Below are 25,160 nucleotides of genomic sequence, written 5' to 3' on the forward strand. Positions count from 1 at the left end.
GTAAAGCAAACAGTCATGTAACACTTCACTTGCATAAGCAACACATGAGGACAAAGTATTGTGTTTAGAAAAATACTTGTACTGGCTCAACACAATATTTGGCAGACGTCTTTAGATAAGGATTTATTTCCTAGACCGAGTTAAGTACTGGCAAGTGTAAAAAGAAAGAAAGGGAAAAAAAAAAAAAGTCAGCAGGCGAGTGGCAGGATGGTGTGATGTGTATCAAAATAACCAAATGACCAATATAAAGAAAACAGGGTTTTTATTAGCATTGTTAAGGCAATGCAAACATTTCTTGAACTTTACAACCCCAACCAGGCATAAAGCTAGGCAATCAGCATATACTTATCTATACTGTACATGTGCGCAAAGATATCATCCAAACCTGAAACTTCAAAAAGGAAAGAAAATGCAACATTTGGGGAAAACCCTAAGAAATGACACCCATTTTTAATATTTTTTACAAAATTAATGGCTCTGAAAAAGCAGAGCATCAAGAACAGCAAACAAGAATTCAAAGTCATTTTAATATTACATTGTTAATGCCCTGCACAAGTGTGGCATTTGCTTATTTATAGCTAAATGAGAATGTAAGCTTCAGAAAAAGATAGAAGAAACACAATACCCTGCAAGTGGTTGCATTTAGTTTGATGTCAGTAATTTACTTTCTAAATCTAAAATGCAGAGTGATCCGCAAAACGTATTTACTGTAATACAGAACAAATTCCCTTTAAGTATGAAAGTGTGAATAACTATACATTGTTACGGAATGAGAACCGCTGGGAAAGTTTTATACTGCGCTCTCTTAGAAGAAAGCAGCATAACATCTCATTCATCTAACCCAGGGATAGGCAACCTTCGGCTCTCCAGATGTTGTGGACTACATCTCCCATAATGCTCTTACACACATAATGCTGGCAAAGCATCATGGGAGGTGTAGTCCAAAACATCTGCAGAGCCGAAGGTTGCCTATCCCTGATCTAACCAATTGAGGTGAAACATTTGATTTCTTATTCTGATGATTTTTTCTTCATTTTTAAACACAAATTGAGCATGATAATTTCGGTTGCATAGTCAACAAACGCAATAAAACAGGAGTTCTCTTAAAATATCAGAGCATTTCATTCTGTGAACACACAATTATTTCTAATCATAAATGACTGTTTCAATGCGATCTGTTGAGCTAGACTAGTAACATGACACGTGTTGGAGGTATTAAATTATATTGTCTGATATCCAGCATGGCTCCTCTTTCGTCCAATGAGATAGGCGATTAATACAATCAAAACAAGTCCAGCTAGGGCAGCACCAACTACAATGGGTACCAGCATGCCATTCTCATCTTGTACACATTCCACAGCTAAGAGGGAGAAAAAGAACACATTTTAGCTTCCAGTATCAAAACTCTTCTCATATAAAATGCATATATTCAAGATTTGAAATGTGTTTTTTTCAGCTTGATGTACATAGAACAGAAAAAAAATTAAAATAAATAAATAAATAAATTGATATATGTTTAGTATCTGAATTCCCTTGTAGTGGAATTTGCCATGCTGCTACTAGATTCCCATGAGAAAGCATAAAATAGTAGAACATGCTGATAATCCAAAATCTACTCTTGGCATGTGAGGGATAATAAATGGGTGACTAAACACAAAAAGGTCTCCCTTCGTGCACAGTTGCCAAGAGTTTACCTTCAGCTAGGCCAGGATGGAGATAACCAATGCACATTTATATATTCCAGGTTGAGATATATAAGAAAATCAAAACCTACATAAAAGGAAGGTCATGCTCCTTCAACTACAGACCTAAATAAGTTATTAAAACAGCACAGTCACTCACCCCTTAAAAAAAATAGAATAGTTATGAAATACAATTTTTATTTTTTTATCTTTATGAAATACTTATTTTGACTGTTAGCATTTCACAGAAATTCCAACCCAGTCAAGAGATCTATAGAGACAAATTAGGTACTATATTTCTTCCACGTAATTTTCTAAAACTCTGGGTGGAGCTTTAGGGTCAATACCAACAGCTGTCACTAGTGATCGGTGCAGGGAATTGGCTCTATCTATGGAGGATCCGGCAGACCTCAATGCATGCGTGAGAGTACAGCGATGACGTCTGCTCCTAGCATTGAAGCTCCAGGAGCTGAAGAGGAGCAGATGGAGGAAGATGGCAGAACCTGAGAGGGACATGTTCTGGTACGTAAGTTCCCAGATGGTGACAGTGCCCCTTTAAAATAACTATTGGGATGTAATACTAACGCCAAAACAGGTACAGGTTATGTAAGCAAGGGGTCTTTTTCTGCACACACTGAGCTTTAGTGCTAAGCTTTTTGCTTAGTCTCAAATACTATGAACGCAGAACAACATGCATCCACTCAGTGCAAGATTTTCTAATTGCAGCTCGAAGAAGGATAATATACCTTTACTCATTGATATTTACTGACGATAAACAAAAAATTGATAGCAAGTATACAAGAAACAATATCTAGACAACACTTAATTTCTAGTCATGAATCATGAGTTCCACTTAACACACATTTTGGTTTTAGCCGGGCCTAGATGCAAGTGCATGATATAAACACACCTCTACAGATTAGCATTCTACTTTCAACATTCTATGTACCCTGCAGATTTGGCAGAGAAGGCATGTTTCTTTATCAGAGATCATCCTATTATTTTAATTACAGGGCTACTAATATGTCATCCATTTTAACACATTCCTTATCCTTTGTGCATTGCTGCCGTAGTTGGCCTGCATAATGCAACTGAAAAGGGCCTCTTGTCTAGTCTAGTGTGATCAACATAGATTAGGTGTGAGGGAGAGATAGGGGACACAGATTAGCCATGGATTTCTGATCCCATTCTCAAATCGCAAATTACAGTATGGGTTGCACTACACTGTACATTGACAACATAATTGCATATTGTGACAAGCCCTGTGCAGAGGCAGTAATTATAAGTAAATATCTGAGAATGGTGGCAAGCAACATATCCACTACAGCATGCTGCAGTGGTTTTAGTGCCAGGAGTGCCCTTGTGAACTCCTAGGGCAAGTAGTCAAACCATTAAACAATTTGCACACTGGGATCTTCCAGGTGCCAGTCACCTCCTTTAGGAGACCCAGAAACACTCACCTGTGAGCTAGCAGGACATATTTTGGCTCTGTTGTAGTCAGAGACCAGCCTCCTGATTGTTAGGCTACTTCTACTAGGAAGTCCAAGTGCACTCCTGGTACCATAGCCACTACTCCTGCCCATATAGTAATAATACAAAAACTATAACAACAAAACCCCACACAATATATAACCAGACAAACAAACCCCATAATAAAGTTAGCCCAAATGGTACAAGAGCATGGAAATCACAGATATAGGTCGAAAAACTGTGCATACTTACCAGGTCCAAATTTGTCTCCATTCACATCAAACGGCTGAATCTGAAGGTCGTAGGTGTTTAGGGTAAAATTATTTGTTATTTCGAGAGCCTGTTTAGACTTGCACTTGAAGGACTTTCGAGTGGCTGTCTCAAAGTAGGTCAAGCTGGAATTACTGGCATTTAAAACATGATCTGCACATAAAGCAATATTTTTTTTTGTAGAACAAAAACAAGAATCATACTCTAATCAAAAACAAGGTATCAATAATAGAGAAACAATCTAAAATTCACATGACAAAGCAAAACTAATTATTTAGAAGCGTTTGGAAAGGGGGTCTAAAATTTGAACTTTAATTCGAGAAAAAAAAAAAAAAAAAGAAGAGGTAAAACCCGAGAGGCATAAGAAAAGAAAAAAAAAGAAAAAAAAGAAAAGAAAGTTATAGGTTAATACAAGGACGGAAGGGAAATTAAAGGTAAGCTATGTAAACAGATCCTCCTTATCCCACACCCTCTCAAAGTGTGCAATCACTTTTTCATAATATAAATAAGAGGTTATAGTAATGTGGAAAGGTGGCCCTTTTCAATTAACAGATTTTTAAGAAGGTGACAAAGAAAAGTATCATGCAAACATCTTGTCACATTATATTACCTTTTGCATCCGGAGGCAGGATTGTGTTTAGTGCTACACCTTCAAGGTAATATTTGGTGGAATTCTGTAACAAAATTAAGATTTACAAGGGGAATTATTGTAGAATACAAAATTACTCTGTAAACTGTGCTAAGGGCACATTTGAAATAGAAAGAAACAAAAACAGAATTTTATTTTTACAAAGCACAAAACACACTTACCAGTACAAAGTGAAGGGAGAGATTTGCTGTAGCAGAAACTAGTAATAAAGTTGCTGAACTATTACTGCAGGATCCATTCACATTAACACCGCTTGGATCAATATTGACGACAGATTTAACTTCCTGAAACAGAGGTAAAATGTTTACTAAATAAAATTACTATGGAACCTACAAAATTAATAAATTTTCAGTTGCAAGAAAATAAGATACATTTCTGTGATATATCTATGTATCTATAAATATTATTTGTGCATCATCTGCATATCTCAAGTTGGACTCTGTGATAGTCGTGGAAACTATTTCTTGAACACCTTTCAGAGTTCCCAGCTTGACATGCAGAGGAGCATAATCAAATTGTGTTTCAGACTTCATTCTGCACTTCTTTGCAATGGACGCAGTTTTAGAAAGCAAAACACACTATAAAACAACGTTTGCCATAGAGATATGCATCAGTCTGATCATGATAAAAGTAGTTGCTAGCAATATGTATAATCGCATACAGAATCCTTTTTTCCCCTCTGGTAGCATGGTTCTTTGTATAATTTGCAAAGTCCCTCTGAGGTGACATTGTGGTACGGAGGCCCAAGGGTGCATTGGAATGTAGCTATTCATACCTGAAACTGCCCTACGTGGTATTTACCAACTTCTTTGATCAGCTCCTGGTTCTTCCATAGACTAAGACCACAGGAGCTTCCATAGACTAAGTCTTGAGATCTGCAAGAAGCAACCAGATTCCCTCAGCTGTGCCTAGCGACAGCTGGGGAAACTGAAAAAACTTTAAAGCTCTCCCGCTTACAGAATTCTTGGTCAAAGTTCTGTAAAAAGGTTGGTCAGGGCTTTACCATAAAACAAAATAATCCCTACTTTGTCTCATGCTCTCTTTTGACTGCATTCAAATTTCAAGATTCTTTCGAATTAATGAGTATTTTATAAAATACTCAAAATGTTTAGAGAGGTTACGGAGTAGTTTTAAGCTGCACAGCGCAGACAGGTTACATCATCTCATAAAAAGCACATGTCCCTTCTTGGATTCTTGTGTCGTAAATTTCTTGTTTTCCACTGAAACACAGTCAAATTATATTTCTGAAACATAAACAGCCATTTGCTTATAGTCTTAGTCTTAAAGTTAATTGGAGGTATGTCCATAAGAAGCAAGCCATGTTTCATACCTTGCCATCACTTTTACTGTAGGAGATGTTAAGCTGCAAGCCCATTTTAGCAAGTATGCAGGGACCAGATGACCCATTAAAAGTGTAATCTCCTTGTTTAGGAATTTCACTTGGTGTAGGTGTTGGTGCTGCAGTAGTTGGTTGGCGAGTCGTCGGTGTTTTGGCAGTCGTTGGTAAAATATCCTCAGAGCATGGAGTTACTGGGAAGGAAAAAAAGCACGTTTGCTATAATACATTACACATTTTCTATGATGTAACAATATACGGTCTATTTTTTTATTTTTTTTTTAAATGTACTATATATAAAATGCAAAAAAAATAAAAAAAGCCTACAAGATGACATCCTCATACGGACAGGGTAACTACCCCAAAGAATGTGCATAATGTGTGTCTAAGTATAGTGTCTTGATGCACTCTAAGAGGGTGGGCACCAACCTGTTTGAATACAAGAACCCTTAACCTTTTACACTCAAAATATTTATTGTTATCCATATGCCAAGAATAAGGATTTTCCAGGTTTTTTAATGCTTAGCCCCCAGGTCCCAGTCCCCTGACCTTTTACACAAAGGTCTCTTACAAACTTAAATGGACATAATAGTCACCAAAACAACTTTAGCTTAATGCAGCAGTTTTGGTAAATATACCATGCAGTCTCACTGCTCATTTCTCTGACATTTAAGAGTTAAATCACTTTCTTTATACAACCCTAGTCATACCTTCCCTGCATGCAGCTTTCCTAAACATTTCCTGAAAAATAACCTAGATAGGTTAGGTTCCTGTATTGCACAGTCGGTTTAATCTAGAATTTCTTGTTGCCTGCTCTGTTAATAGTTTTAGACCCTGAAGGAGCCTTCTGTGCGTGATTAAAGTTCAATTTACAGATCAGACGATAACTTAGAAAGCCTGCTATGGTCGGATTAAAAAATTTTGTTTTTTTTTCCCATGCAGGTTGTACGACTCAGCCAGTTGAGCTGTGGTTATTGCTGCATAACTAGAAACAAATGTGATTTAACTACTAAATGGCAGAGAATTGAGCAGTGATAATGCAGGGCATGATCTGCACACCCAAAAGTTGTTTTGATGCCTATAGTTTATCTTTAAGGCCCGGTCATTCAGCATCTCCTTAAGATTTTCTTCAATTCACTCCAACTGTGCTCCTCCCACCCCTGTCATTCACCATAGCGGTTCCACTCCTTTCCCAATACTACAGCCTTCTTATACTTCCTCCCACAAAACTCTTCATTTTGCAATTCCCTCACCCACAAATTCTTTTCAGATACCATTGTTCCCTGCAATTCTCTTTCATTCTTCCTCCATTTCCTGTGCTTTTTCATTCACTAATCTTTATTACCTGTCGCATTCCCCTTTCATTCTATTGTCCTCTCTTTTCTATTCACAAACATTACATCCTACTTCTAAATTAATTTTCCTCTCAATTATTGTATGCAGAAAGAATCTTCTTCCTCCTCAGATGTACAAAGTTATGTAAATGGATGTTTTCTAGAAACAAGCATTCCAAATAAAACTAAAGACAACATTTCTGAATAGATTAAGAATGAGCATGTTACCCCATTATATTTACTCACCCAAGTGTCAGGCTACAAAGCATGTCTCCGTTAACCCTTACACATATTCATTTACTGACAACTTGATTTAGCCTGTGTAACTTTTCAAAAAAAAATGTGCAGTTTCAATTACATACCATAATATCCTGTCTCTTGAAATGTTTATGTCAACTGTTGTGGCATAACAAGCATGATTGTTAATCTTTTGCACAACAAAAAAATAATAAATAAAAAAAAAATGACAAGCTATCATCTGAGCACTGCCTCCGTTTAGCCACCACAAAAATAGTCCCTAAAATGTAATTATTAAAAAAATATAAATAAATAAATAATAAAAAAAATCCAGTGATCTCGATAACTGAATCTTTCATTGTTATTGTACTGTACATAAGAGTTGTCTATAGTGTACCCCACGATGTGTACCACATTTTCACAGTGGCCCCCGATTACCAAAGATTGAGCACCCTTGCATAACCATTTCAGATATACCTTGTACGGTACACATACAACAGGATGAGAAAACGGGGTCTGACAAACGTTAAAAACCTTTAAAGAAATACCAGTTCCACTGAAATCTATTTAATTATATCATACCATTTTCACTGTAATTATTTTTCGTCAAATAGGCTTCAAGTTTAATATCATGAAATGTAGCGTTGACGGCTTCCATCACAATGAGGTGTGGATTAGAGCATTTATACGCTGTATCAGTTTTGGCAAAAATTGAAGTACTATTTGAAGTCGCCGTCTTTGTTCCTAGATAAAAAATAAAATAAAAAAAGTGTGGGGGACGGGGGGAGAAGCAAGGTTTAATTTCTCTGAAAACCATACATACATTCAAATTATTATGAATCTGAAAGACATAAGAAACTGTGCAACTTACCATTTTCTGTTGCATTTGGGAACAGGCTAGTGTCTGATAAGTTATATACAAAAATCAATTCAACGACTTCATAGCGTTGAGAGTCTTTTTTAAAATTTATGCTCAGGGAGTGATTCGCTCCAAACTGGATGGTTAAACTTGGTGAGATGGTTGCATTGCCACAAGTGCTTTGTACACCTACTTTTGCATCGCTTGGCAATGGAAAAGTAATTTTCTCCTGAGGAAAAGATAGGTGATTAAGTACAACAGGCATAACTGGTCTGGTTAGTTGGTGAATGATTTAGAAAGATATAAAGCCTCAACTATGAATGAATGTAACTTAATTCTAGCCAAAGGAATTTTATATACCACCCACCCTTTAAAATTAAAAGTAAATAAGTACTATATAAAAACAGAGTAAGATAAAAAAAAATAAAAAAATCTTGCCAAGAGTAAAATGAGAAAAATACCTGTTTAAGTGCTTTGTATTCAACTGTAAAATTAATAGATAGATCTGCAATTATGCAAGCATTGCTTCCATTTTTTACTTCAAATCGAATAGAGGATGCAGTCTGAAAAAGACCTGCAATGAACAAATAATTATTAGTCTTGATAAATGCACACTTTACAACGGAGTCATTTTAAGTTTCAAAAAGAACAGGTGTCATGTCACAAGACATTTCAAAAAATGTTTCAATATCAGGGTTTTTATTTTGACACTAGGGAGAGAAAGCATGAATAAGATGGGGCAGTTTTTTAATCAAGGCATTCTAACGAAGTAGTTACTAGATCAGTGGAATGCAGCCTTTTAGTAGTACTGTGACAAAACAAAATCTTGAAGTCTCTTGGCGTACCTGTCCTATTTGTTTAAATTGGGTTGAGTTGTGTCGGTTGCCATATTCTACTTGTGTTATTTATGGGTGCTGCAGTCACTTTGTAACATTGTATTTGTTTGTATATGAGCGGTTATAATGTAGATGTTCATAGCCAGTTTGGGGTAAGGTGTATGATACATGTGACTATGGGCTGCTTGTGGAATTGTGTGTGTGTGGATATGTCACATTGTGTGTTTGGTGGGGTGTACATGTGGGGCTGCTTCTGGTATTGCATGTGAGAGGCTGCTTGTAGGGTTGTGTGCATGTATGTGGATTGTCAGTAGAGATCTCTTCCTCTAAATGTTGCAATGCATAAATGGAGGATTGTCCCTCACCATCTGGAATCACAGCTCAGTTTGAACAACATATCTGAAGTCCCACTGGAACTCCTGATAGGCTAGAGCCGGTTTGACTCTGGCATCCTCCAGTGCCTTGCATGGCACACATGCCATAGGTTGTTGAACTCTGCACTAGATAGTCTCTCTCGGCTATCGAAAAGGACCCATTATATATCTAAAAACAATAGTGTGAAACTTATCGAAGTGTCTGACATTTTTCTGTCTAATTTCCGGCTCAATTTATTAGTTTTGAATATGCATTTTTTTTTTTTAAATAACGCAACGGATTTATGAACATTTCCATAATTTATTCCCAAAAATAAATTTGGAGGTCTTCTCAATGTAAGACTTTACTATATCTTTAATACATGCAATCAAAATAATGATCACTAATAATTAAATGGTCACTTTTTTTTTGATCACAATACATTAATTTTATTTTAAATTCTTTATTTTTGTAGTGCACGCATATAGTACAGACAGGCTCGAGGTACCCCAAAGGCAATCCTCAGGCGTTTTCCACGCGAGCATGTGGGGTGTATTCTTAACTGGCACATTTTTTTTTGTTATCAGGCTTAACAAACATATATAAGTAAGTTATCGCTTTACATAAGTATAAGTAACATGCTAAAACAAAGTAGCTTATTTCCTTGTAGGAGGTACAATCATAGTGTGTACATTAGCAAATTAGGCACGTGTTAAGGAGGCCGATACATGACAGGTAAACTGGCATATCTTTAGTTATCAGCATACAAGTAAGTTTTCGCTTTATATGAGTATAGGTAACTTTAAAGATGATTGAGGAGTACATTTAACGTCTTAATTTCTGATAGCCATCTTAGCTGAAAAAGTAATGTAATGTTACAATACAGGAACCAGGGTTTAAAAGAATAAAAACATATTATAACATGTTTTCAACATAAGAGTCCCTAGCTCATCTGTATAAGAAAAAAATCCCTGACAGTCCAGGGTTATGCCCGAGTGGCCATGTAACTAAATACTAACACGTTGAACAGGAATGAGAAGTTGCAGTGAATTACTACCGTATGGTGGATGCTTGAGCATACTTATCAGTGGGAACAATCAGGCAGGAGCATCACACCGGGAGAGACCTGGCATGTAGATGGTAAAATTATTAAGTAAGTGTTATGCACTATAAAAGATATGGCATGAGGTTAGGCTTAAACAGTGCAAATATCTCTCGGTAAGGCAATTAAAGTTAAGACAAACCTTAGTACAGAGCATTATGTGTTAAGGTTAATTAAGTTTATGCTTTCCCTAGGTGGGGCGAACTGTTAAACAACAACTTAACATGACATTAGGTCGACTTTGCACTGAGACTACACAGTTTAAAACTTATGTGGAATTAATTGTTCAATGTTGCTGAAGTATGGAGACATAATAATAATAGTAAAGTGTTTGCAGTTCAATAGGTACATTTATTGCTAGGTAGGTGTCCGGGCCGTGGGTTGCTGCCAGTGGTATTAGTGTTCCTTTAAGTTAGTCCCTTCAGCCTATGCCCACCTGACGGACCGACCTGTCCAGCATGAGGGTACTGAACAGGAACTCTGTGCGGTCAGGAAAAATGTTAAAGTGCTTCAGCATAATCAGAGGCATTAGCATCTGGGGGTGAGTCATGTACTTGCAGGTGCTAGTCTGCCGTGGCTCGTCCGGTCCCTGCTTGTCAGGCTGAAGCTTGCACCGAGCTACTGTGAAGGACGTTAGTTGCTGCTGCGGTTTCTCTGGTGAGGTCTTCACCCCAAGCTTATGTTTCTGCGCAGTTTTGATCTTGTGAGGTGGTGCCTGGTTCGCTGCCCGCACGGAGTGTCCGCCACCGGTGCCTTGTAAGTGCTGTGACTGGCGCCCTCGGGGTAAGCGCTTACCCGGTCGTGGAGGGGCGGTCATGCATTGTGGGTCGGTTTGTGTCTGTATATCATTTACCGGACAGGCGGGGCTGTCTGAAGCTTTACGGCTTCCCCTTACTCTCCTTCTCTGCGGGGTCCGACAGGGCCCATACTGTCCCGATTTCGGCGCCATAGAGGCGTTACGTTGAGGGAGGGAGGTAGGTCGTTGTGGTGCCGTGCTTTGTCCGGCTCCGATTACCAGTTTCTCCTGCAGCCTCTTCCAGAAGTTTGCGAACGATAGGTCGATGCGGGCTGGCAGGTCGTCGCTTAGTAGTCGTGGGCCAGCGTGTGTCATTCCCTCGTGTGCAGCCTCAATTTTAAATAGGTGCTGTGACTTTGTGTTGTCGGCTTGTGCTCCTTTGGGTCTGAAGCTGGACCGGGATAACCCCCTCCGGTCCGGGGGGGGGGAGGAGGGCAGCTGTGTTGCGGCATTTGCTCAGCGGTTTCGTGGGCTGAGAGAGCGGCCGCCTCTCTGCAGCGCCACGCGGTTTAGGCAGTAAGCCTCGGTCCGGGGATTCCAGTGGCTTAAACACTCGTGAGGGGTATCCCCCGGTACCCAGATGCTTACCGAGCCTGGTTCTGCCGGTTCGGGTCCAAATCACCAGGTTGGCCCGAGTTTATAGTCCAATCTGCTTGTTTAGGCCCAGGAGCTCTTACAGCGTGCGTCCTGTTAGCTCCACAGCCAGGCTCCGCCCCCCAAAATTGTCACTTTTTAGTAGTTGCTAATGCTAGTTATAAAAGTTTGCTCCAGTTTAGATCCTTCCATAAAAAGTACCAGCACACAAGGGAATGGAAATTGCAGAGACAATTTTCTATGCAAACATGAAAATGTTTTGAAAAATGGGAATGAAGGTGTACTGCTGCTTCTATTATTGAAATACGTTTGGGTACATATACAGTTTGTTTTTTGCATACATAGAGCGGTAGTACTCCCCAAATCCTACCACCTTTTAGACAATATTTTTTTGTCAATCTTTCTTTTATTGAGGCAATTGGTAAATGGGATACAGAATAGAGAGAAGAGGATGTACGTTTGTCATACAGGTTGGGTTCATGCTAACACAATGCATCATCTCCTATGAGTGACTGCCTCCTTTTATATTATTCAAGCATTCTATAATATTACTAACAGGTTTAGAGTAATAATAGTAAAGTAGTTAAACATAAGCGAACCATCCAGTGGATTACAACATTTATGTAACATGAGAAGCAATGCATGTTTTATAAAAACTGTGGCTTATCGGCACACCTTATCACGGAACTGCTGCATATCTGACCACCTTTTTGAAATATTGTATGAAGATGTCAGCCGTGTAGCCATGATGTGTGTGGTATAATTTGCTGTGCTGAGTATGCATAGGGTTGAGCTAGTTGCGCTTAAGGTTACAGGTGCGTGGCTTGGGTGTAGTGTGCCATACTTAATAGTAGTATAGTAGCGTGGAGTATCAGAAGGTAGAGTAAAGCACTGCCTGTAACTATAGCGCGTGATTATTAGAGCAGTACTGGGGCGGCGGTTATGACTGTGTGAGCGATATAGATACACACTACTGACCGTCATTTCAGGCTATGGCACAGTGGTTATACAATTGCCTATTATTTAGTTACATGCTAGACAGTGATTTATTAGAGTGTAATTAAACAGGCTTTTATCTAGTAGATAGGTCGCAGGCTAGGTAAGATCAGTCAATATACACCTGAGGTTTGTCCGAAGTCAGTCCGTTTGCCTGGCAGCATGAAAGGTGCGTAGAGGGGCTTTGTTTGCTGGGTTCAGCCGATTCCCTGTGTATGCTTTTGTGGACAGTCCATTCCCTGCTCGGGTGCATCAGTCTCCCTATCCGGCGTGCGGTCCGTCGGGCTGGGCTTCAGATACAGCAAACAGGTTGTCAGCATTTCGTGGCATGGCAAATCCGCGACTCTGCAGCTCCGGGCTGTAATGTGGGCCTCTGCTCTTGGTCTGTGGGTCTTCTTCCTCCGATTGTCAGGATCTCGGTTCTTTCTGGGCTTTGTAGTGGTGGTCATCTGAGAATCTTGGGGTAGGGAGGGTGAACTCGTGCAGTGGGAGGCTTCTCCCCAGCTCCAGGCTGTATGTGGGGCTGACACCAAATGACCACAGACTCGGGTGCTTCTTGAGGCCGGGTCTTTCCCTTTGTGGGCGCTGAGGAAGGCCCTGGTGGTCGTCCGCCGCCAGCGGCGGGTGACCTTCCTGCGGTGTGGTCGGTGTTTTGGAGGATGTCTCCTAGTGACCCCCAGCCCAGATGGGCACTCCGCCCTTCGAGGTAAGGCGGCTTTGCCCGGGATCTGCTACGTCCGCCTAGCGATATCTGTTAACTCCTCCACCTTGTATCGAGTGGGGATTCGTTGGGCCTCCCTTCGCTCCAGTCTCTCCCAGAATTGCCAGAGAAGGGTTTCCAGGCGCTCATGTAAGGGTTGAGATGGTGCAGGCTCAGCCGCGTGGTCTGCAGCCGCCATTTTACTAGCGGCGGTTCGCTTGTTTGATGCATGTCCCTTTCTGTAGCTTTCAACCGCAGTCCAGGTCGGCTTGTGGTACATGCTGGTTTGGACCGTGATAACCCCCACCGCTCTTGGTGGGGGGGGGGGGGGGTGACGCTTGTTTCGGTGGGTCGGGAGAGCGGCCGTCTCTCCCCTTCCCTGCTCAGTGTAGGCCCCAAGCCTCTGATCTGGGAGCACTGTGGGTGCTTGAGTGTGCGAGGTGTCCCCCAGTTCCCATGTCTCCATGGTGCCCGGTGAGGTGAGTAGGGGTCCAGGGTTGGGTGTTTTGCCCCCGGTTTTTAATGAAAATCGGGTCCAGGCTCGGGAGCTCATGAAAAGCATGTCTGCACAGCTCCCCGGTCAGGCTCCGCCCCTAGACAATATTTTTTTCACTACAGATATATATGTTTTTTTTAGGAATTGAAGAGCAGTCTCCAAATCATTTACTATAGACTATTTTGAGTCTGTGTCCAACTGTCAATTGTGACAGATACCCTATTTCTTAAAAGATACTGGAAGGGCGTTGGTAGCAATTAAAGGGTTGGTTTGTTTTTTCAAAAATAGTCTTTATCATCTTTCTCCCAAAGCTCACATAGTCCAGCTTCCGTGCCTGGTGAAAATATGAATGACTAGGTGGCCGCCCTATAAAATTTGACCAGGAGAGGTTTCTGACAACCAAACCGGAGGTGGATAATGCTCTTGTTCAATGTGCATTTAATAGTTAGAGTCTGCAGACCTGCTCTCTCACGTGCAATTCGAATACCATATTTAATCCTTCTGGCTATAGAACATTTTCAAGCCTTGTAACCATTTCTAGGACCTATGTAACAGCCTGAAATCTGCCATTTTATTGATTTACTACAGTCTTTTTGATGGCTTTCTGAAACCAACCACCAGGACCTGTAGTATTTTTTTCTAAAGTCTGGTTATTGAGATAGAAGAAAATATACCACTTGCTATTTTTTATCCGTGTATTTGTTTTGGGGAGTATAATAATTCCCTTCAGTCTTTTTGCAGTAAACACTGTCTTTTCAGAGAAAATGCAGTGTTCACATTACAGCCTAAGGATAGCTCCTGTGGCCACTCCTTATATGGCTACTAGAGGTGCTTCCTGGGGCGTGTTGCACACTACATTCAGTGTCTCTGCATGGAGACACTGAAGTTTCCTTATAGAGATGCATTGATTCAATGCATCTCTATGAGGAAACGCTGATTAGTCAGGAATGTGTTCAGCTTGTGCTGGCTCTGCCCCTGATTTGCCTCCTTGACCGTTTCAGCCAATCCAATGCTTCCCTATAGGAAAGCATTGTGATTGGCTTTGATCAACACTTCTGATGATGTCCGCCAAGCAGGCAGATCAGGGGCAGAACCAGCAGCAAACTGGAATAAAAGTAAGATTTTACTATATTTAGGCGGACAAGGGGGGCCCCAGATGGCCACAGGTTTGTGTTCCTGACCCTACAGTGTTCCTTTAAAGAATATATATTCCCCAACTGATCATCCAAGTGTTTGCAGAAACTGAAACATAATCTCCATATCTTTTGCAAGGCAACCTTTAACAGCCAACCCATGTTATGACAACCTGTTTCCTAAGAGATGATGCTGCTTTTTTTTTTTTCTTCCTTGCAACGAGTTTGTGTTCATTCCACCACAATTTCCTCCTTTTCCATTTGCAGGGTTAAGAGTAGTGGGAGTTGGCACCCAGACCACTCCAATGGGCAGAAGTGGTCTGGGTGCCTGGAGTGTCCCTTTAATGACAACAACAATGCTTAGTGTTAAATAGCCCTCATACATATATCGAGAAGTTGGGCTATACAAGCCAGGCCATGTTTGGGTCAAAGTCAGCCAATACCTGCTACAGGCAGGGTAGAGTCCCATAAGGCAGCGTTGGTTTGTCGGTCAGGTAGTTTGGGTGTGGTAGGTGTGATGTCAGGAAAAATATGCAGCCTCTCTGGCTCCCTCCGTGTACCTCTTCTGTCTGCTGCCCGCTCAGGGGTCTTAGGGCTTGCACTGTGTGGTGCTGGAGCAGGCCTAGTCGCAGCCCGTCTCGAGTTCCGCTTTCTCCACCTGAGGCGTGTTTTTCGCCAATTGGTATCCTCCGGTTGTCCCCGAGGACATCGAGATGATTGCTCAGGTGAGTGGGGTAGAGGAGTCTGTGGGGCAGGCAAGCTGCATCTGAGGGGTAGCTTCTGCCAGAATGCTTCAAAGATGCTGTCCAGCCTTGAGAGAGCTCTGGCCAGCGCTTCATGATGATCACCATCACACGTGGCGTCCGCCATTGCGCCAGTCAAGTTGCCCCTGCTGAACTTTACGCGCTGATTGCGGTGGAGGGTGCATCGCTGGTAATCCGTCACCACAGCTTGCGAAGAGTGTGCCGGGATGACCCCCACCGGAAGGGGGAGGGGGGAAGGAGAGACTGCAGGCATACAATACAGCACTCTGCCGAGGGGTCGGCCGCCTCCCTCGTAGGTAGTGTGAGTAGGCCTCACGTCAGCTCCCCTTATTAGCCGCCGATCTCGACCTGGAGCAAGAGTTTTGCCACTGATGTGATCTCCCCCTGTTACTTGTAAAGTCCAGCAGTAGAAATTCAGGTTGCCAGGCTCCGCCCCGAGCATTAACAGTTTTAAGTCAGAATTTCTAGTTTGAATTTGGCGCCAACTAGTCATAATAGAGCTTCATAAGAAAGCAGGTTTTTTTTGGTTTGTTTTTTAACTGCTTACCCAAATAGCAAAGTGTAAACATGGGCCCAAATTCTATTCCACAATTTAGTGTGCCTTAAGAGCTTAAAGGGACGCTGTAGGCACCCAGACCACTTCAGCTAATTGAAGTAGTCTGGGTGCTGTGTCCCTTTTGCACTTAGTGCTGCAATGTTAAACATTGCAGTTCCAGAGAACTGCAATGTTAAACATTGCAGTTTCAGAGCAATGCAACTGCAATGTTAAACATTCCAGAGAACTGCAAGGTTTACATTGCAGCTCTAAGACTGCCCCCAGTAGCTGTCTACCAGACAGCCACTAGAGGGCTTCTTGAATCCAAACAAAGTTTTGGTCCGTTATTGGAAGCTGGATGTTCTCACGCTCCATTAGGACCTCCAGTGTGTGATTACAGTTCCATTTACATAGCGGGAGATAAAAACTTTTAAAGTAAGTTACATCTGGTTGAAAGTGAACGCATTTTGTTTTCATGCAGACAGTATCAGTCACAGCCAAGGAAGGTGTGGCTGGGGCTGCATGGACAGAAACAAAGGTGGTTTAAATCAGAGTTGGGCAGTGACACAGCAGGGGCATGATCCATACACAAAAACTGCTTTATTAAAGGGATTCTCCAGTGCCAGGAAAAAAAACGTTTTCCTGGCACTAGAGAATCCCGGCGTGCCCCCCTCCGTCACTGAAGGGGTTAAAACCCATTCAGACACTTACCTGAATCCAGCGCCCATGTCCCTCGGCGCTGTGTCAGGCTCCGCCGCCGCTTCTCCGCCGGAGACCTAATGTGCATGCATGGCAATGGTTTTCCTATGGGGATTCTGGCAACGCTGGAGGTCCTCATGCAGAGCGTGAGGACGTCCAGCATCGTTTAGACGACAAAAGTCGTCTAAGAACCCGGAAGTCCCTCTAATGGCTGTCTGGTAGACAGCCAGTAGAGGAGAACTTAATCCTGCAAAGTAATTATTGCAGTTTATAAAATTACACTTGCAGGGTTAAAGGGACACTATAGTCACCTGAACAACTTTAGCTTAATGAAGCAGTTTTGGTGTATAGATCATGCCCCTGCAGCCTCACTGCTCAATCCTCTGCCATTTAGGAGTTAAATCACTTTGTTTATGAACCCTAGTCACACCTCCCTGCATGTGACTTGCACAGCCTTCCATAAACACTTCCTGTAAAGAGAGCCCTATTTAGGCTCTTTATTGCAAGTTCTGTTTAATTAAGATTTTCTTATCCCCTGCTATGTCAATAGCTTGCTAGACCCTGCAAGAGCCTCCTGTATGTGATTAACGTTCAATTTAGAGATTGAGATACAATTATTTAAGGTAAATTACATCTGTTTGAAAGTGAAACCATTTTTTTCCATGCAGGCTCTGTCAATAGCAAGGGGAGGTGTGGCTAGGGCTGCATAAACAGAAACAAAGGGATTTAACTCCTAAATGACAGTGAATTGAGCAATGAAATTGCAGGGGAATGATCTATACACTAAAACTGCTTTATTTAGCTAAAGTAATTTAGGTGACTATAGTGTTCCTTTAACCCCTTAAGGACACATGACATGTGTGACATGTCATGATTCCCTTTTATTCCAGAAGTTTGGTCCTTAAGGGGTTAAGGGTGGTGGAGTTGGCACTCAGACCACGTCAATGACCTGAAGTGGTCTAAGTGCCTACAGTGGCCCTTTAAGCTAAAGTTGTTCTGATGACTAGTTTCCCTTTAACATTTAAAGAAGAAAAACATTAACAGGAGTTTTATATTTAATGTAAAAGTTTATAATTAATATGTTGCCTGGTGTTAGTGGGTAAAGAAGACAATGAAACTAGAAAATGTAAATTGTAAGGGTTACTCCATTGTGGGTTTATATACCACTTGGGCCAGCATTGTTGAACTGTTTTATAAACAGGATCAAAATGTGTTATATAATGTATTTTCTCAGTGCCTTCTTTCCTTTGCAAATAGGAAATATACAAAGGCAGTATTGTGTTTCAGCCTTCTACAGTCACATGTTATAAAAGCCTTTGCCAAGACAAGAAACAGGTTTTAAGGTATCACGTGTATCTGCAACAGCAAATATTATGTTACAATTACAGTTTGAGTAATGCAAAACGATTGTAAGATAGCTGCACCCTAGCAAAGTTATAAACAAAACACCTCCGGTATTGTAGCAAAATCAGCCTGCTCAGCAAACTGCAACAATAATGTTAACAAGACAAATAAATTGAGAGAAAAAAAAAAAAAGCCAGAATTGCAAATACATTTATATTTTAAGAAAATGTAATATTGGGGAATTAAAGTCAACATTTACAAATGAAAATACTGCTGCTATTAGAGAGGTAACCCTGTTTTTGACTTTCCGACACAAACAGGTTATCATGCTGGAAGGTGGTATTAAAACAACTGTCATATATAGATTTTTTTTTTTTATGCTTCACCAATAAGTATTTATTTGTTCCCAATTCACCACCCTGTACATTAAACTTTGATTGTTCACAAAGCTGGATCCCCATTCCTGGGGACGCCATATTCTAATTGTTGCAAGTGACATAATATCACTGCTTTCTCATGTGCACAATATGCAATGGGAAAGCACTATGGTGACTTCCATGAGCCGCGCACACCCAGTAAGCGGCAAGCAATGAAAACTGAACTAGGTTTACGCTTGAAAATCTCGCAAGGCATCGGAGGAAGGACAGGATAAATAGAGAGGCATGTATTGTGGGAAAAGTTATCTTAAAAAAAATGAGTGACTCTTTTTGGAAAGGCATTTGATTGAAGAAATGTCAAATTCAAAGTTTCCCATAATACCTTCTACACAAGTCACTGCAAACAGACAATTTCTGTTATAAATACATTCATATCAATTTGGATGGTTTGCTTTATGTTGTACCCTATTGATTTTTAATGGGGACGTACCACACCAACAAAAAAAAAAAAATATTGTACACATTGACAAATAGAAATGTATACCTTTAAAAATGCCTCTAGTGACTGCCAGCCACTATAAGTACATTAAAGTGTTAGGAATACAAACTGGTATTCCTAATGGTTTAGTGTCCTTGGCCCTAGTTATAGAGGCCAAGGACACTAAACCATTAGGAATACCAGTTTGTATAAATAAAATGTAATAACTTTTACTTATGGTTTACCATTGCCTTGGCTCACTCGCACAGCTTAGCTCCCCTCTTTCCGTGATGATGATGCTACAAACCAATACTACTCAGAGCAGCACTGGTGACCTAAAACGCATGAACGGCGAACACGCATGCTTCTCCATAGGAAAGCACTTAAATGCTTTGATAAGGGGGCTGTTTGGTCACGTGGCTGAATTTTACTATTTCAGTGCCGTGGAAACCCCTCTAGTGACGGTCAGGAAGACCGCCACTAGTGGCGGATTTTACCCTGCAATGTAAAAATTATAGTTTCTAAAGTAAATAAATAAAATAAACGGCAGTGTTTCACACTGCAGTGTTAAAAGGACAGGGCCACTGCAACCAGGCCACTTCACTGAGATTCTTTAGTAGTCCTTTACAAAAGACCTTCAACTTTCTAAGGACTTCATGTTTAGTGTCATGTCATAACACACACACACACACCATTTTAAAAACATTGGTTTCAATGTTTCTCTATGAGATCATCAGTTCTGATTATCTTTACAGGAGTCAGATGGGCTGCTACAAGAAAACCGACTTTGCGCGGAAATAAAGTTTAGTTTCATTTTAAATTGAGAAAAAAATTTTTTTTTAAAAATGGTCCCTTAGTCTAAAGAAGTAAAAGAACAAAAGTTTAACGTTCTAGTGTTCCTTTCAATGACATGCAACCTATGCTGTAAACTAAGTCTATTTACTAAGGACCAAGTTGACAAGAAAAAAAGACAAAAAAAAAAAAGACAAAAAAAAAATGACATTTTCAAGATGATGTCTGCCTAATAATACTTTTACATTGAAGGCTTGCTTACCTATTTGTTGACAGAATAATTTTAAACATTGCCAACCTTATACAAACTATAATAGTCTTTGGATATTTAAAGAGCAATATTTCATAACAATTAACAGCCAATGACCATTGTGGACCTTTGCCACTTTAGGATGTCATGTGCACTGCAAACTATAATTAAATGGACACTATAGACACCCAGACCACTTCATCTCATTAAATTGGTCTGGGTGCAGCATCCAAGTCCTACTCAGTCCTGCAATGTAAATAAATGCAGTTGTTGAGAAACTGCAATCATTACATTGCAGGACTAAAACTACCTCTAGTGTCTGTCAATCGGAAAGCCACTAGAGGTGCTTCCTGGCGGCGAATCAACTTTTGATTGCCTGATGTTGGACGTCCTCACGGTCTCCATAAGAACATCCAGTGTCAGTAAAATCACCATAGCAAAGCATTGAAGCAATGCTTACCTATGGGGAGGGCCTAATGTGCTCGTGGCCCATGCATCATGGGAGTTGTTCTACAATATCTGGGAATCCACCTTTTGGGCACTCCTGCCTTACACTATAGAATCCCTTTAAAACACCACCAAAAGACTAACAGCACATTCCCATCCAACTCTAATCCCACAAACAGTCCCATAAAAACGCACATCATGCACTTTGAAAACCACAAACCCTTAAAGGACCACTATAGGCAGCCAGACCACTTCAGCTTAATGAAGTGGTCTGGGTGCCAGGTTCACCTAGGATTAACCCTTTCTGCTTTAAACATAGCAGTTTCAGAGAAGTTTCAGAGAAACTGCCATGTTTACCTAATGGTTAATCCAGCCTCTAGTGGCTGTCTCACTGACAGCCGCTTTGGCGCTTCTCACTGTGATTTTCACAGTGAGAAGACGCCAGTGTCCATAGGAAAGCATTGAGAATGCTTTCCTATGAGACTGGCTGAATGCGCGCACGGCTCTTGCCGCACACGCGCATTCAGCAGACGACAGGAAAGGAGTTGAGTTCCCCTGGAAAAAAAAGATTTAACCCCTTCCACCCCCTAGAGCCTGCGGGAGGGGGCACCCTCAGAGCACTATAGTACCAGGAAACGAGTTTGTTTTCCTGGCACTATAGTGGTCCTTTAATAAAACAACCCATACCAACAATAGATAATATAAGCATATAACAAAGCTGCTACTCCTTTAAAAAACAGTCTGACTTCCGCATAAGGAGTGGACTGCCCCAATGTCTACTATCCTCCTGTGTGCATGTACTGGTTAGCTTTTTAGGTTTTCTATATTTATTTAATATTTGGAATGAAGGTATAAGACCTCGCTTTATTTAATATATATATATATATATATATATATATATATATCCATACAGTTTGATGTCAACCAGTATCAGCAGAAGAGCAATCCGTGAAGAAGGCAGGGATAATAAATGTAATCCAGTGTATAATAAATCAGCCAAGCAAACTAATTAACTAATGGCTGAAAGATTTCTAGGCGAATAAAGAGGTCAGCCGAGGGCTCTTCCCCTCTGGCCCGGTCAGTGAGATTGGGGGGGGGGGAGCCCGGATAGTGTGATGGGGGGGGGGGGGGGGAGCCCGGATAGTGTGATGGGGGGGGGGGGGGGGGGGAGCCCGGATAGTGTGATGGGGGGAGGGAGCCCGGATAGTGTGATGGGGGGGGGGGGGGAGCCCGGATAGTGTGATGGGGGGGGGGGAGCCCGGATAGTGTGATGGGGGGGGGGGGGAGCCCGGATAGTGTGATGGGGGGGGGGGGAGCCCGGATAGTGTGATGGGGGGGGGGGGGGGGAGCCCGGATAGTGTGATGGGGGGGGGGGGGAGCCCGGATAGTGTGATTTGGGGGGGGGGGGGGTGATGGGGGGGGTATCCCCGGGCTGCTGTCCATGGTCTGTGACAGCCAGCTCTCTCTCCCATGATGCCCCGCTCCCGGCCTGTCACCTTCCCATCAAATCCCCGTCACGTGATGTCCCGCTCCCTGCCTGTCACTGCCTTCCCCGGCCCGGATCGGGCCGTTAGCGCTCACACCCAGTGAGCTGCAGGACATACTTACTGATGAGAGCGAGCAGTGTCAGACCCCGGGCGCACTCCCCGAGTCTCCGCTTCCCGGCAGCTTCTAGCTTCACCATGGTCCCCGGCTAACCGTGCTCAGCGCGCGCGGACAGGGCCAACCGACAGGAGAGAGAGAGAGAGCGGGGTCTCCGGCAGCTGCTGTGACGGGCGGCAGGGAGGGAGTCTCGCGGGACCTCTGCAGCGACTAAACACTGGGGCGAAGCTCCTCACACGGAAAAGTCATGTGAGATGACGTCACGGTGTCACGAGGCTGTGACAGTCTTTTTTTTTTTTTTTCGCAACAACTTTATTAACTTTATTCAGGTTGTTCACTAAAGTGATAATTGTTGGGAATTCATGATGAATTGTAAATTGAAATGTAAAGTTGTTATAGACTCCAAACACCATAACCCCGTATGCATTACTGCGGACAGAGAGCCAGAGCCTCTTTGGCTTTGGGTTTTGCTCATTGACTGGGCAAAGTAGAGCTAACAGAAGCTACTGCTTAAACGTTTTTTGACTCTCATTTATTAGTAGCAGACTCCAGGTAACTAGGCAAACCGTTCTAAAGACGTTCACCCCCAGCATGGAGACTGAAGGATACTTTACTAGATTCAAAAGATAATGCTGATTATATTGAGAAAAAGTCAGATCTATTTTTCCAAGAAAATGCTTCAGAGGGAATTTCCTTCCAATGCCTTTGGAATGCGTACAAAGTAGTAACTAGAGGATATTAGATCAAACTGGCCAGTCAAGAAAGACGTAAGAGAGGGATTCGTTTATCTGATTTATACATCAAATATTTTAATCTGTCAAGTGAAAATAAAAAAAAAATTTCAATAGAAAATATGGGTCGGTGTAGAATATTGCATATTCTATTGATTATTTATGGATGTCTGGATTGACATTAGTAATAGATGGTATCAATAAGTCACAAGGTTTTCTCGTATGAGAACTCTGGAATGTGGATTGGGGGTCTTGTCCTTATTTGGCTAGAGTTATACTCTGACGTCATTATACAGAATTAGTGTAGCCCGAGAGTGTGTCAGGTTGCTTAAATAAAGTGGGGATTATCCCCTAATTGGATAGGGATATTGAAACTGAGAGGGAGAAGGGATTGGAGGCAGATAAATATTAGTACCTCACAATCCAGACTTTCCCAAGGCTAGGAAGCAACCCAAAGTTAAAGGACCACTCTAGTGCCAGGAAAGCATACTCGTTTTCCTGGCACTAGAGTGCCCTGAGGGTGCCCCCACCCTCAGGGACCCCCTCCCGCCCGGCTCTGGAAAGGAGAAAGGGGTTAAATCTTACCTTTTTCCATCGCTGGGCGGAGAGATCTCCTCCTCCGATCCTCCTCTTCTCCTCCCCGTCGGCTGAATGCGCACGCGCGGCAAGAGCTGCGCGCGCATTCAGCCTGTCACAAAGGAAAGCATTCATAATGCTTTCCTATGGACGCTGGCGTGCTCTCACTGTGAAAATCACAGTGAGAAGCACGCAAGCGCCTCTAGCGGCTGTCAATGAGACAGCCACTAGAGGACATAGGGGGAAGGCTTAACCCATTCATAAACATAGCAGTTTCTCTGAAACTGCTATGTTTATGAAAAAAATGGGTTAACCCTAGAAGGACCTGGCACCCAGACCACCTCATTAAGCTGAAGTGGTCTGGGTGCCTAGAGTGGTCCTTTAAGTAATTAATAACACATAACCTTTAATAAATATAATATAAATTGATTTTTGGGGTATGCAACTCGTAATTAATCATAAAATGCTAGCCAGCGCCAGGCTAACAAAACCATCCAATAATGAGAAAAAAAGAGTAGAAAAATAGAAACCAAATAATGATTCAAATTAAATACAAATAAATAAAATAAAAAAGGAACAAGCAAGCCGAAGCAGAAAGTAACAGTATACACCTCCGGTAGGTAAATTGAATTAAACAAAAAGGAGATACTAACAACTAGTAGAAACAAATGTAACAAAAGTGAGAATAAATAAGTATCTATAAGAGAGAAACTCCTGAGAAATAGAGCACATCGAGGGTAGAAGGGTAAATTGTGATTACGGGAAGGGATAACCTGTAGCTCCAAGTAGTTCCCTAACATGCCTTCGTGGGCACCCCTTAAAAAAAATCTAAACCCTACCCGCTCTCCCCACATCCACATAGTTGTCTAATAGTAAAAGAAAATGAAAGTAAATGAAAATAAAGGTGTGATAAAACCATAGAGTGGTGGCTTATCTACAGAGTCATAATAAGCTGCAGCATCATTCCTAATCTATCCGCCAACCACTACACTAAACTGTCCCAACGCGCGTTTCACCAAATAATGGCTCTTCCAGGGGATACTCTGACGTCAGTATGGGCACATCTATATAGTAACTGAACAAAGGGACACAAGGTCTCTCTCTCTCTTGGCTCTTCTTCCTGTACAGCTATGCAACGATGTAACTCTCCCTTCAGGAGTCCTGCAATTAGCATCTGCTGTTGAACATCCATGATAATGTAACATCCTTTGTTGTTTTATTATGTATCAGTAACTAAGAATAAACTGTAAGAAATCGTAAGTCAGATTGCATATTAATATTTTTAGTTAATATAGACTTATATTAACATGGCAAGCCTTTTACCCAAAAAGAAATATATATATATATATGAATTATTTCAATCAACTAGAAAAAGACACAGAAGAAACTAAAGATTTTACATTTGGCCAGCCAGCCAGTCTTCTATTCAAGTTTTGTTCCCACTTCTAGAGGGGGGGGGGGGGGGGGGGGGGATGAATTGAGTTACAAAGCTGAGTTTTGGGAAATAAAACTTGAAGAGAAAAAAGAATCTACACTGTGTCACAGAGACTAAGAATATATGCACAGAAAAAGAACTGTGTGTTTGTAAGAAAAAGAAAGTTTTCAAACCAGAAAGACTGAGCAAGATTCTCTGCAACCATAGGCGTGCGCACGGGGTGTGCCGGGTGTGCCTGGCACATCCTAATCCCCGCTGCACGCCTATGGATTGAGTCCTGCAGGAA

General features: G+C 41.6%; 1 protein-coding gene across 1 annotated transcript; it reads right to left on the reverse strand.

Annotated features, from left to right (window-relative positions):
* Window positions 1-245: 245 nt before the first annotated feature.
* Window positions 246-22,387, reverse strand: LAMP1 (lysosomal associated membrane protein 1). The gene is made up of 9 exons (XM_063459672.1): window positions 22,139-22,387; window positions 8,299-8,411; window positions 7,850-8,066; window positions 7,561-7,722; window positions 5,402-5,601; window positions 4,233-4,355; window positions 4,033-4,096; window positions 3,405-3,575; window positions 246-1,360 (listed from the first exon to the last, which is right to left on the reverse strand). Exons 1-9 carry the CDS (start codon window positions 22,212-22,214, stop codon window positions 1,221-1,223), a joined length of 1,266 nt encoding a protein of 421 aa, XP_063315742.1. The 5' UTR covers window positions 22,215-22,387; the 3' UTR covers window positions 246-1,220.
* Window positions 22,388-25,160: the final 2,773 nt, after the last annotated feature.

Source organism: Pelobates fuscus, chromosome 1 (genome assembly GCF_036172605.1).
Source record: "Pelobates fuscus isolate aPelFus1 chromosome 1, aPelFus1.pri, whole genome shotgun sequence".
Classification (NCBI taxonomy): Eukaryota; Metazoa; Chordata; class Amphibia; order Anura; family Pelobatidae; genus Pelobates; species Pelobates fuscus.

Bases quoted from the DNA above. Each gene is read 5' to 3' on its own strand.
- LAMP1 (XM_063459672.1), bottom strand. From the start codon at position 22,214: ATGGTGAAGCTAGAAGCTGCCGGGAAGCGGAGACTCGGGGAGTGCGCC. The intron at 3,576-4,032 runs GTAATATAATGT...CTTTATGTGCAG, and splicing joins CCTGCCTCCGGATGCAAAAG to ATCATGTTTTAAATGCCAGT. The intron at 1,361-3,404 runs GTAAGTATGCAC...TCTCCCTCTTAG, and splicing joins TGGAGACAAATTTGGACCTG to CTGTGGAATGTGTACAAGAT.